The following is a 13922-nucleotide window of genomic DNA, read 5'->3' on the forward strand; positions in this document are numbered from 1 at the left end:
ACTAAATAAAGGTGCCTATTTAAACATTCTTTGAAACATTTGGAATCATGAAAGTACATAATTCAGCAAAACATATAACCCTATTATAGTTTCAGTATGTTCATAGAACCTTGTTTCAGTTTTCCAACTGCTTACTCACAAATTCTTTTTATGTCACATGATTTCTGAAACCTCTCAATCAAATGCAAAACATAAAATCTCCAAAACTATAAGCTATATCTCAGACTCAGTGTTCAACAAACATCTAACAAGAAGTTTTTGTTCATTTTCACTGAGTGGTACAGTACTGCACTGTACGGGTCAGTATGGGTCACATTTATCAGGCTTGCGTTTTCACTGTTCCACTGTCCCCTTTTGGTGAGTGTGGTGTATGACAGTGTTACGCAAGAGCGTATTGGGTTGTTTCTGTGCTGCTGTGTGTGTGTCTCTCTTTTTCCCTCTCTCGTCCTGTCCCGTTCCTGTTTCCAGGTTACCCCGCCCTAATTGGACGTGCTGCGTGCGTGCGCTGTGGTTGGTGCTGGGAGAAGTCAGCATCTTTTGAAAAGGAACCGACGGAGTCACATCGCTGGGGGGAGAGACGGGGAGTTTTTCTAAGAGTGTGGCGTTCGTGTGGAAAACATATCATAGTGCTTTTGGTTGTTCATAAATTGTGAACATTAAGGTGTTCTCTCCTTTTTTCCTCTCCCCTCCAATTTTTTTTGTGACTGTCAAATACTGTTTGATAAAGCTGTGAGCTGAGCGCCGTAGGGGCTGAGTGCCATTTACTTTGACACTGATTTTCTCCTGTTTTTTCATTTAGTTAAAGAGTAAGGGTAGTATTTGTAATTTATTTTCTTCATTTATTTTTGATTCAGTAGGTAAGTTATCTTCGGGGTGGAGTTAGTAAATGTTTTGTTTGTTATTTTGGCCTTGCTCAGCCCTGAAGCTTTTTGTTTGCGCTCATTTATTTGTTTATTGTAAATACAAACCTTTTCCACCTTCTCACAATAAAAGAACCTTAAAGGTCATTTAAAAATCAAACCTGCTAACTGTTTATTTATTTTCTCTATAATTTTTATGTTCGACTTCAGCCCTAGACATTTTTGAGGTCGTAACAACAGAAAGTTGCAGTCGATGTCATTCTCCGCCTTGCACCACATTGCCCATAGTATTTAATCTTCACCAGCACATGTAACCTCTTGATAGAAAGTTATTCCATCTTTCTGAGTTCATAATAATCCAAAACTCCTCGCTGCATGTCAGCTGCACCTTCAGCAAACTTCCTAATATGTGCAGCACAAGGACTTTATGATTATTTATGAGCTTCAAAAGTGGCTGATCTGTTCACGGCATATCAAACAACTAAAACGATATAACTAAAGAAATCTCCACTGCTCTGAGCGAGAGTGCTTCTCTTCTAAGAAACTAAACAGCGAATTATCCATGACGCAAGCGTGCTCTGGCTTGGATGCAATGTGAGTGCAGTCCAGCGGAGGAGAGGGGAGGGTTGACATGAGTGCTTTAGCACGGTTCAAGGCAACTGTACATAGTGTGAGTACGCCCTTAGAGCACAGTGGCCTCCATAATCCTTAAATAGAAGATTTTTGGGACGACCAGATTGCTCCCTAGAGCTGGCTGCCTGGCCAAGCTATCAGGGGAGGAGAGTCCCAACAGTGAAGCATGATGGTGGCAGCATCATGCTGTATGGGGTGTTTTTCAGGTGCAGGGACAGGATGACTAGTTGCAACCGAGGTAAAGATGAATGCGGCCAAATACAGAGATATCCTGGACAAATTCCTTCTTTAGATGTCCTCAAGACGTCAGACTGGGCCTAAGGTTTACCTTGCAACAAGACAATGACCCTAAGCACACAGCTAAAATAAATAACTCTGTGAATCTTCTGAAGAATTCAGATTTCTGCTTTCCAGTCAGTCTCATCATGGACAAACGTTTATACTTTTCATCATCCTGTTTCTTATCATTTGTTTTTATTAAATATAATTATTTGATAATTTGAATGAGTATTTAACTGGGAATTGATTTTATTTAATAAGTTAACACATATAAGAATGCTTAATATAAGAATGTTCACTGTATTTACCTGTCTCTTTATAACTATTTTCAGAAGCCACCAAACTAGGTCAGAGGTCACGGCGACCTTGATTGGAACTGAGGGCTGAGGATGGGAATCAACTGTTTCTATTGTTATTTCTATGAGTTAATACTATCTAAAATATCTACACAGTAATTTTGTCATTTTTACGGTTAATTCTTTTAAAGTTATTCTACTTTTATTCAAGATTGACTTTGTATAGTAAGGATATAACTGCCTGAATATAGATTATACCGGTTTTTAACCAGTTTTGATAAAGATGGCTGTGAGTACACTCAGCCTTGGATAAGAAACAATATATACTTTAAGTGTGTATGTTCTATTTAATTGTTGATCCGTTTCACAGGTCTGGAGTCAGCTCTACTCAGTCTAAGGGATGTCTGACGTTTATGCTTAACATATTGTTCAGAATATACACACAAACCCCACGTGGACATTTTTCTAGTCTATCTGTGTTTTAACCAATCAGGTTGGAACAACTATATGTATGACGCAGTTAATGACGTTATGTGAGAGTATAATTGTTATTGATTGGTGATTGTAAGCAGAGCGGCCTAGGAACTCATTGCGAGTGTTGAAGCTGGCTTCTGCAGATCTTCAGTAAACTTAATTTATTTATTTGAATCTCTGACTCCGGCTCTTCTTCATCTGACTGACTGGTCATTCTTTGGGTTAAACTGTACACCATCCCCACACTTCTTAAATGGCCCAGCCAGAGCCCTGACTTAAACCCAATTGAGCATCTCTGGAGAGACCTAAAAATGGCTGTCCACCAACATTGACCATCCAGCCTGACAAAACTGGAGAGGATCTGCAAAGATAAATGGCAGAAGATCCCCAAATCCAGGTGTGAAAAAAACTTGCATCTTTCTCCAAAAGACTCATCATGACTGTGTTAGATCAAAAGGGGGCTTCTACTAAATACTGAGCAAAGCATCTGAATATTTGGGACCATCTGCAAAAATGTGAACAATTCAGTGTTTTTCTGTCAATATGGGGTGCTGTGTGTATATTAATGAGGAAAAAAATTTGATTTTAGCAAATGGCTGCAATATGACAGAGTGGAAAAATTATGAGGTCTGAATTCTTTTCGTACCACTGTACATACTTCAGAATCTATTTTTAACTCTTAAACAATTGTTAAACAACTTATCTTAAGGTAACTATAAAATATGACTAAGACGTGATCCCAAAATTTAGGAAACTGTTAATTTCCAAATTTTAAAAATCTAAATAAAAAAATAAAACTGTTCTCTAATTTATAGTCTTCATATATGAAACATTGCATGTAAATACAAAAGGATCTCACATGTATTGTAAATCTCAAAAGTTTACTTTCTGACATCACAGAGCTGAACAATTCTGATCTATTGCTGGATATGTATACTTGCAGAGTAGCTTCATTCATCATCTAGTGTTTGCACCCACATTGTGGCGAGCTGCGTGGGTGACCAGACTGTCATATCATCACTAGCGCCTTTTTCCACTCAAACACTCAAAGAGGCTTACTTCTTCAGCATACTCTCTCTTACATATACACTTTCCCCATTGGGGAGGTGGGTTGAGGTTTGTGAGTGTGCGTGTGTGTGTGTGTGTGTGTGTGAAGAGTGGAGGAAGTGAAAGTGTGAAATATTTAGATTGTGTAAAGAGTTACAGTCAGTCTGTCTGCACAGTCGTGATGAGTTCAACTATCGGTTTTCCTTTCTGCCTTGTGCTGGTTTTGCTCTGCTATAATGCAGGTGAGTGTAGTCATGCTTTCTATATTTACACAGTCATCATGTCTGAGATAAATAAAATCTAAAGTTAAAAAATCTTAAATAAATCTAAAGTTAAACTGTGGCTTAATGTTGTAATTGTAAAGAAATATGATTGTCATTTCTTTGTCTTGCAGCAACTAGTGTGCGTTTAAACTGCTGTTTGAGGACCAGCAAGAGCAGCATACCTATAAAGAGAGTTGTGGATTATAGAGTCCAGCAACCAGGAATTTGCCCTATCGAAGCCGTTATGTAAGTAAACAGATTTTCACATTATGAATTTGACAAGAGCTGACATTCTGGATCTTACATTGGATCTTACACGAAATCTAGCACTCAAGTCTTGAAATCCTTTTTAACAATCTTTTTTTTTTCTTCAATAGTTTGGTCACTGTAAAAGGCAAAAGGATTTGTTGTGATCCCAACACGGAATGGATCAAAAAGACTATGAGAAAGGTGGACCAGAAGAAGCTGACAAAACAAAACTCTGATTTAAAAGCATCGCCAAATCCAAACAACAACAGAAAACAGAGAAAAAGACGCAGACAGAACAAAACATAAGTAAAAAGTGATAGTTTTAGTTTCAGTAATGTAAATTTGGACCTGTGTCAGCTGATAAGAACACTGTAAAAAATGTTAATACTTTCTTATCATTAACAGTTTCCATATGTTGTGTTATTTTTGTTTATTTAAGATTGTGATTTGCATTATGGGACATTTATCTTTGCTCTGTCGATTTTTGATGTTGAAAATTCAACTCTACAGTTTAATAAAGTGACTTTTATTGACATTTTAAAAGTTTAAAGTAATGTTTAAGAAACAGACAATTAAATCTGTAAAATAACAGAAAATCTACTGGCAGTTTATTACAAGGTTTTTGTACTGTAATATAAAACATCATCCCAAATGTGCACCTTAAACTATTAAAAATGTTAATAAGAGTCACCTTTTCAAACTCTTTAAGGTTAAAAGTTGTCAGAAGAAAGATCAAGGTCCCAAAATGCAATTTAAAAGCATACAAAAATAGGAAAAAATACAAATATGAGTCACAAAATACGGAAAAGTGTTAAGTTTACAGATATTTTTTATGCTGTTAGTCCAAAATTAAATTCATGACCTTTTCATGCTGAATGTAGATGTTCTCTCTCTTTCTGTCTTTTGAAATACATTTATTCTGGGTCACAGATTTTATCAAGAATATATTTTTGTAATTTGTATTCATTATTTTTACAATTAAATAAACATATTTACAACTGTAAAATCAAGTTGTCTGTTATTCTTTTTTTTACATGGAATTAGATTTTTGTATTGTACAATAATGTATTGTATTTATTTATAATAGTAAGTCGCAAAGACAAAGTAAGCCAAATTAAGTATATTAACAATGTAGTTAAGATATTTTGATACATCATATTTAAACATCATAATTTCAGAGTGACTGCTTTAACCACAAGCAAACTTGTTTCAGGTCAGTTTCAAAAACACCTGGCAGTTTATTTTTACCATGCAGGAACTTAATTATTTTAAAAGCAATTGAGAAGAATTAACAGTAGTATTTTAAACACAAGTAAGCAGACTGCAGCTTGCTTTATGGCATTTAATTAATTATCAGATTCAGATGTATATCCTTTTCCCAGTGATGGGTTGCAGCTGGAAGGGCATCCGCTGCGTAAAACATATGCTGGATATGTTGGCGGTTCATTACGCTGTGGCGACCATAGATTAATCAAGTGACTGAGCCGAAAGGAAAATAAATGAATGAATAAAGATGTACAGTATACTGAACTTCTTTTATGGCTTTTACAAAATGCTGATTCAACAATGACCACCAGATGGAGTTATAAGATAGAGAATGCACCAGTAATCCAATATTACATTAAACATAAACTTATAAAGGACATTTGTAACGATCATTTGCGGGTGGTATAGCCTAATTGTGTCTAGATGGACCATTTTATAACCTAAATTTAAAGTATGTTTAATTTTAACAGGCTTAATTGCTTCTATTTTGAGTCTCCAGTAATCGACAACAAATATATTAAAACGAATATATTAATATGTTTACTTTAATGCATTGCATCAATTTCAAACAGTCCTAAGTGCTAAAACAGATGTGTTATATAACTACACCCATTTTGAGATGGGCTTCCGAGAAGATATTTTGGACAGGAACTTGTCAGGAAGCTTTTCGTGGTTTCTGCTTTGTGGTTTGTGAGTTTCTTTATACAGTACGTTTCTTTAGTTTCTTTTCTTTTTTCTTTCCTTTAACGGTTTTACACTAACTCATGTGGCACTTTTTTTCTTAGTTTCTGTTTCTCTATCCATCTCTCCATTCATAATCTTCGTGTGTGTGTGTGTATGAGAGAGAGAGAGAGAGAGAGAGAGAGAGAGAGAGAGAGAGAGAGAGAGAGAGAGAGAGAGAGAGTTGTAGTGTGAAATGAGACACCTGCTGCTGCTGCGTGGTGTTCTTCTCATCAGAGTGTGTGTGTAATGCGCTGGAAAACACACCTGCTCCCCCGTCGGAGGACAACATGGCCGACACTCTCCTTACATGAACGGTAGATTGGTGAAAGACATCATTGAACAGACACACACACACGAAGACATAAAGGTTACAAATGGTTTATTTTAAAAACCAGAAGGTAAGATAAAGCTTTGTAATAAGACAATGCTTTGAATGTATATACGAAGAGATAAAATTCACGACTTTTAACCATCTAGCCATGATTGAAAAACTGATTGTCAGTTTTACAAAAATATTTATTCAAGACAATCAAGTTTGCCACAATGTGTTGATAATGTTAATAATACATATTAACTGTAGGCCTACTTTAAAATAATGTATTTAGTTTATTTCATTTCCCTCGAGCTTAGTTACTTATTTATTAGGGGTCACCATAGCAGAATGAACCACCAACTATTCCAGCGTATTTTTTACGCAGCAGATGCCCTTCCAGCTGCAACCTAGCTCTGGGAAACACCCATACACTTTCACAATTATACACGCACTCACACACTACAGGCAATTTAGTTCTAATGTATTTAATGTAAAAAATAAACAGTGAACAAAACCTTTATGACAGTATATATGTGACCTTATTATTAGTAAATAACATAGAGTTATTGAATTATTATGTTTATAATCATCCCATCTGAAGGATTTGTGAGACTGAATACTATATACTTTAAAATGTAGTTATAAAGTATGTTTGTTTATTAATTTAGTATAAAGTTTGTTTGTTTATTTAACATGTTAATAATATTATATAATAATATATTACTGTGATTTTTATTAAATAAACGATGCTTTGGAGACAAATTGAAAACATTTTTAACAAGCAAATGTAAAATTCATGAAAGCTAAATTTACTTACGAAACAAAATCATGATTTTCTATTGTATGGCTTACATTATTTAACGTATGATTGTCTTGTTTTATAATGTCAACAATGTATTCAGTTTTTCAAATGATTTATTGACAATTACATATTATATTTATTGACAATTACATAGTACTCTGTCTTTTATTATTATATATTTATTTTGAAACAAAACAGTATTTGCTTTCCCTAATAAAGAAAAATAAAATGAAGATTTTTTTTCGCAGTACATTACACCAACACACAGACACAGACGCTGACCTTATTCCTTCTGACATCTCGGGCTCTGGAAAGACAGTGTTATCATTGCAGGTTATGAATATCGACTATATACAGTAGATCAATACAAAGACCTTTCACATAGACCACAACTATAATGCAGAGCAGATGAAGCCGTTCCATCATTTTCTCTCAGGTACAACCGAGACTTACAGGCGACTGCATTTTGTTCATATGAACATCCATGTCTCATTCATTTTGGAGCTATATAGACCAATAAAACTCTGTACAGGATTAACACCAGCATAGCTTGTGTCTCATATTCTGAAGAACCACATTTTGTTACGATTACTGTGGAAGAAGCGTCTAAAATATAATGTAACTTCAGGTTGAGATTTAAATCCTGCTGTTTTGCTCTTTCTTGATTCCTTTTCCAAGGGTGCTGTTAAAGAGGCTGCACAGAAGAGATATGAGACTAGAGTTTGCTTAAGGGATTTTCGCTGTTTTGAATAGAAAGGTTAACTGGGGTCATGGCGGACCAGTGACGTTTTGTGACAGAAAACCAAGCTGTGCACTTCTGATTAGGAAGCAGTCTATATGTTGAGGATTTGTGGTTTTGTCAAGGGACCTAGTGGTTTTAGGAAGAGATGGTGTTAATAAAGTCAACATACGGTCAAAAACAATATTCTCAAGCGATTGAGGTAAGACAGGTCAAATAATGTGCGTGAAAGATAAGAGTGAATTTTACCAGATACACCAAAAGCTCTATTAATGCCACAGAAGTATATCTGCAATGCAATGAATATCTAATCCTATTGCAGCAGCAATAAAATGAGAAGTTCACAATCCAGGCGTATGCATTCTTAAAAATATCCCTCGTTCTCTTGAGTATTTGTAGTCCAGAAGCCTGAAGTTACATAACTCTGAAGGAAAACCCTGCATGTTGACCTACTTAAAGAGAATGGGCTGTTTAATGTCTCTGCAGCCGAACGCATGCTGGATGTCTTATCTCTAAATATTGATTAAATTAGGTAGAGCAGCTGTTTGATAATGAGATCTCAAATAATTACAAAGACTAATCTGCACCGGAGCATTACGGATTGATCCGTTGCCGTGCCTTGAAAAGGAGGAGAAGCAGGATTTTTTGTCGGGTTTCATCTTTGACGAGGATGATGGAAGCCGAAACCCAACAAATTCAAGTGATGTGCAACATCACAGAGCCGACGCTGAAAAAAACATTCTCTCTTGGTTATTATATAACCAGGCCAGAGGGATGGGAGTCTTTTTCGCTTCTCTGTGATCTAACAGAGACATCCAGTGCCCTCTAAAGTGTTGCAGAAGAAGACATTCTGAAACATTACAAAATCAACTAATCTGACAATGGTTTGTTCTTCCAGTGGTGTGTTGTGTAAGTCTGTGGAAGAACTGCAGACAGAAAAGGGGATATATTTGTGTAGGCTTGAATTGTTTGCTTGAGTTTTACATGTTGATAATTAGCAGTATGTTCTCTGAATGACGCCTCAGTCTGTTGTCAGTATGTGTATACTGTACATACACATACTGACATAAGCCAGATACCTAATCAGCCAATTTCATCAGCTCAATGCATAATGTTTGTAAATTTAAAAGTAAAATTAAATATTTGAAAAACAACACTGATCAAAATTAGAGAGTACTTTAAGAAACATATCAGTTATTGGTGTTAGAGCTAAAGAGTGTTGGAGCTAAAGTGTTCCAAAGTGACTGAAACCCTCCAACAGTACCCGGGTAGCAAGAAATTCTGGCCCAGATTTGGTATAAACCTGGCACAGCAGGCATTCATCCGACACTAGCATTCAGCATGTGGGCCAAACATACCCCTGGTTTAGCAGAAGTAGCTTCATCTTTAAGGTGGACACAAGACTTGGCCCAGATGTTAATCGATATGTGGGCCATGTAAGTTTGGCCTATCTTGACCCATGCTTAAATTACATTTTTATTAATTTAAGAAATTTTATTAATTAAATACACACAAAACAATCTATCAATCAGCCCATAGCATGCCTAAAGTGTAATGATTAATGGGTTTATCAATTTCATGGAAGTTGTGACACATTGTATCTGACCCATTTCAGGCTCAGTTATGGGTTATTAACTTGTCCATGTTTGGCCCTTGTCAGGAAGCCAGACTTGGTCCAGTCATGTATCGTAATTCTCTGCATCATGTGGGCCAAGCTGATTGTGTGGGCTAGAGCTGGGTCAGAGATATTTTGCTATATGGGTCGGTTGTTCAGATGGAATAGGCCAAAGGGATGACCATATCAACCATATTAAGAGAAGCTGATCAATTTAAATGTGAGATTTCAAGTCCAGGGCATCAAGGTGGCGCAGTGGGTAGCACAATCGCCTCACAGCAAGAAGGTCGCTGGTTTGAGCCCTGGTTAGGTTAGTTGGCGTTTCTGTGTGGAGTTTGAATGTTCTCTCCAAGTTCGCGTGGGTTTCCTCCGGATGATCCGGTTTCCCCCACAGTCCAAAGACATGTGGTAGAGGTGAATTTAATAACCTAAATTGGCCATAGTGTATGAGTTTGAATGAAGGAGTGTATGGCTGTTTCCCAGTGTTGGGTTGTGGACGGTTCATTCCGCTGTGGTTGCCCCTGATTAATAAAGGGACTAAGCCGAAAATGAATGAATGAACGAACGAACAAACAAACAAACGAATGAATGAATGAATGAATGAATGAATGAATGATCTCAAGACCAATGAAATCTTGACACTGCAATCTTCTTATTGCATTTTAACAACAGCACTAGCTCATTCAAGGCCACCAGAAAGGCTGGCCATCCATTAAAGACAAATGCACAAGAGGACAGAATGTGAAGAATCTCAATGGGCAATCAATTCAGCACTGCCAGCTCAGCTCTGATCAGAGTAAGGATCTCAACATACTGTGACTGAAAGCCCACTCTAGAGTGACCAAAGCTCTCATCAGCAGAAAGAATAAAAGATTATCTTTCCATGCCTTCATCATCTAATCAGACAGCAATTTTTCTGCACTGAGGCCTGAGCCAGGTTAGTAACTGGATAGAAGACCACATGGGAAAACTAGGTTGCTGTTGGAAGTGGCATAGTGAGGCCAGCAGGGGGTGTGATCTGTGTGGGTCCTAATACTCTAATATAGTAATGGGACACTATATTGTTACTGAGCAACTTCTCTCGAAGGAGATGTTATTGAACCAAGGTCCTGACTCTCTACAGTCATTAAACATCCCATGGCAATGTTTTGTATAGATTAGGTGTGTATCACTGGTGTCCTGGCCAAATTCCCTTCCTCTGACCTTACCCATCATGGCCTCCCGATCATCCCCATCCACTGAATTTGCTCCATTATGGCTTGTTTCCACTGACTGGTACAGTTCGGTACGGTTTGGGTCGGTACGGGTCACCTTTATTAGACTTGAGTTTCCACTACCAAGGGTACCCTTTTGGTGGGCGTGGTGTATGACAGAAAGTTTGAGTTGCATATTTCTCGCTCGAGGAAATGTTTACAGTAAAGCTGTACGGGTTTCTCACATATCAAATAAAAAGCATTTTTCACAAAACAGACGCTTTATACACATAAATACTTGTATATAAATGTTTATTACTACTTTTCTATGAACATGATTTGATTATAACTGCAGATCAATGGCAGTGCAAAATAGCCTACTGTAACATCTGTAATTATATAAAATAAATAAATAAATGAACAAATATGAACACATACAGACACTTACAATCTTTGATGTGTTACCGACTACAGAAAAACTTACAGCAGACATATTGTCCTTATTTAGGTTCAAAACAACACACAATATAGCCTACAGTCAGTGAAAACCACTCATCTGCGTCTGTAGCACATGTAGCCTCTGTTAGAGAATAATTCCATCATTCCCAGTTCATAGGTGATGATAAAAATTAAATGTTCACGTTTGCTGAAGAAAAAATGTCCTCCTTTTTCCTGGCATCTTCTTTTTTTCGCGCTTCACTCTCGTGTTTGTCTGTGTCTAACACGATCGGGTTTCAAAAGCACATCAATAATCAAGCACACGTTATTATCATCAGCTCAAGAAGTTTGTTATTTCAGATATAGACACGCATGCGAGCGCAAAAGAAAGCAAATCTGCCTGCACTTCAGGCTTGTTCTTAAAAACGACAAGGCAAAGGGTAGATTCTGCTCTACTCCATGGCTTTGTGGCAGTTCGCCAAGACGACGACAAGGTTTGTTTGAGCCCGGATCGACCATGGCTCATGATTTTACAGATATATAATTCAGCTGTAATCTCTTGGCTGTGTATTTTAAACATGATGGGTTTTTTGTTTTCATTCTGGCTTGTTGCGTAAGCGAATGACGTATCTCTGTAAACCAATAGCGGTTAGCTACGCATCTAGCTCCGCCTTTTGGTTCACTTTATCGGGTTTGGTAACCTTTTGAAAGGGTGCCGGAAAAATGGTACGGTACCGTTCGGTTCGGTACGCTTTTTAACAGTGGAAACAGCCTTAAAAGTAAACGGCCTTAAACCATACTGTACCGTACCACTCAGTGGTAATGGGCCATTACTGTCTTTCCTCTCCACCTGCAACTGGTGTGAGGTGAGTGCACTGGAAAAGATGTCCTGTGGCTGCTTTCGTATCATCTCGCATCATTAGCTCCACACTGGTGGTGATGAAGAGGCCAACTCACACAACTGTTAAGCACTTTGAGTGTATGGCAATACTCAATAAATACATTATATAAACATTACAGTAAAAAGATAAATCAGTTCCTTTAAACTTAAAAAAATGTCCTGATCTAAACCCAACAAAACTAGAGTTTAGTTGGCGAATAGGTGCTTTTTTCGCAAGTCCAAAACTTCCTCAAGGGAACATAAAAACGTTTTTGGCAAATTAAGGCATTTTTTATTATTATTTTTTACCATCACTTGTTTCTTATGAATTACTTCAAATTGTGCATTAGGACAAGATGATGGAATCCCAGCTACTGGTCTTCTAGAACAAATCACAACTAAAAATTGAACAATGAAGATTATATTGTTTCCTAATATATGGACACTTGAGATTCTCTAATTTTGATCTCCACTGTATATCCACATCTACATCAGTTTTAGTACCTGGATGGGAGACCAATTGGGAAAACTAGGTTAGTGTTGGAAGTGGTGTTTGTGAGGTTAGCTGGGGGTGTGTTTTATGTGGGTCCTAATACCCCAATATAGTGATGCTGGCACTATAACATCAATGAGAACTATCTTTTGGACCCGATGCTTTTCAACCAAAGTTTTGACCCTTTGCAGTCATTAAACATCCCATAGCCACTTTTTATAAAGAGTGAGTGTGTAATACTGGTATCTTGGACAAATTTCCTCCCTCTGCTCTTACCCATCATGGCCTCCCGAAGATCCACATACACTGAATTTGCTCCATCACTGTCTCTGCTCTTCCCCTGCAACTGGCGTGTGGTGAGTGCACTGGCAAAGTTGTCCTGTGACTGCTGTTGCATCATTCAGGTGGAGCTCCACACTGGTGGTGCTGTGGAGAGACTCCCCTCACACAATTGTAATGCACTTTGGGTGTATGGAAAACTCAATAAATTCAAGTTACGTTAGAGTAAATGGATAAATCTTTCTTTCAGCTGAAAAGTTTTTATAGCCCTGATCTAAACCAAGAAAGCCAAAGTTTATTCTGTAAATGCATTAATTTGCATTAACCCTTTTGCACAAGTCCAAAACCACCTCAAATAACATTTGTTTTTGGCGAATTATAATTTTTTTTATTGAAAATTTATCATTTCCATAACTTGTTTCTTATGCCAAACTTCAATATGTGCATTAACATACAAGATGAGGGAGCTAACATTCTGCTAGGATGCTAGGGACAACTAAAACTTTGAACGACGAAGATTAAATTTTTTTCTAAAAATATGTATGTGAAAATTGTTCACTAATTTTGATCTTAACTTATTCTTTGAACTTGGCATCCCACTAAGCCTGAACTTCGCAGTCTGCTGTGCCTCTGTTGTGCCTACAGAGCAGAACCATCTGGGCCAGGTTAAACGAGGGCACTGCCACTCCTCACGGATCCGCTTCTGCAGGGCCCCAGAGACTGACCCTAGGGCTCGGTCTACTGAAAGAGAGTCTTGCCCTGTCTGCCATGGAGCGGGGACCGGGTCTTAGGTCCCTCCCGCCCCTCTGGAGAGCAAGCATTGTGCACTCGCCTCTTCCCACACTCCTGCTCACCTCTGGAGGGTGGAGCCAGGACCCCCGTCAATCAGCCTGCATGCGGTCCCCGATGCACCGCAAGCCTGCACAATAGAGCTTTATTGTTTTTGTTTGGTTTTGTGCTTCTTTACAAAAGTGTCTGGTGAAACAGAAAGAGAAAAGGATGCTGGTATGTCTGCTGCAGGTTTCTGGAAGTTGCTTAGGTTGTTTTATGTGGTAAAGTTGCATTGAATAAGCACTAAGC

The 13922-nt window shown here is 37.7% G+C and overlaps 1 protein-coding gene and 1 long non-coding RNA gene across 2 annotated transcripts in view; one reads left to right on the plus strand and one right to left on the minus strand.

Annotated features, from left to right (window-relative positions):
- The window catches only part of LOC147838064 (uncharacterized), a 225325-nt gene that overhangs the window by 160010 nt on the left and 51393 nt on the right, over window positions 1-13922 (minus strand). The gene's annotated exons all lie outside the window — the stretch shown is intronic.
- Window positions 3722-5107, plus strand: ccl32b.3 (chemokine (C-C motif) ligand 32b, duplicate 3). The gene is given in 3 exon segments (NM_001386596.2): window positions 3722-3831; window positions 3984-4098; window positions 4230-5107. Coding segments are annotated over 3 exon segments (348 nt in total). The 5' UTR covers window positions 3722-3770; the 3' UTR covers window positions 4402-5107.

Source organism: Danio rerio, chromosome 24 (assembly GCF_052040795.2).
Source record: "Danio rerio strain M-AB ecotype USA chromosome 24, GRCz13ab, whole genome shotgun sequence".
NCBI lineage: Eukaryota > Metazoa > Chordata > Actinopteri > Cypriniformes > Danionidae > Danio > Danio rerio.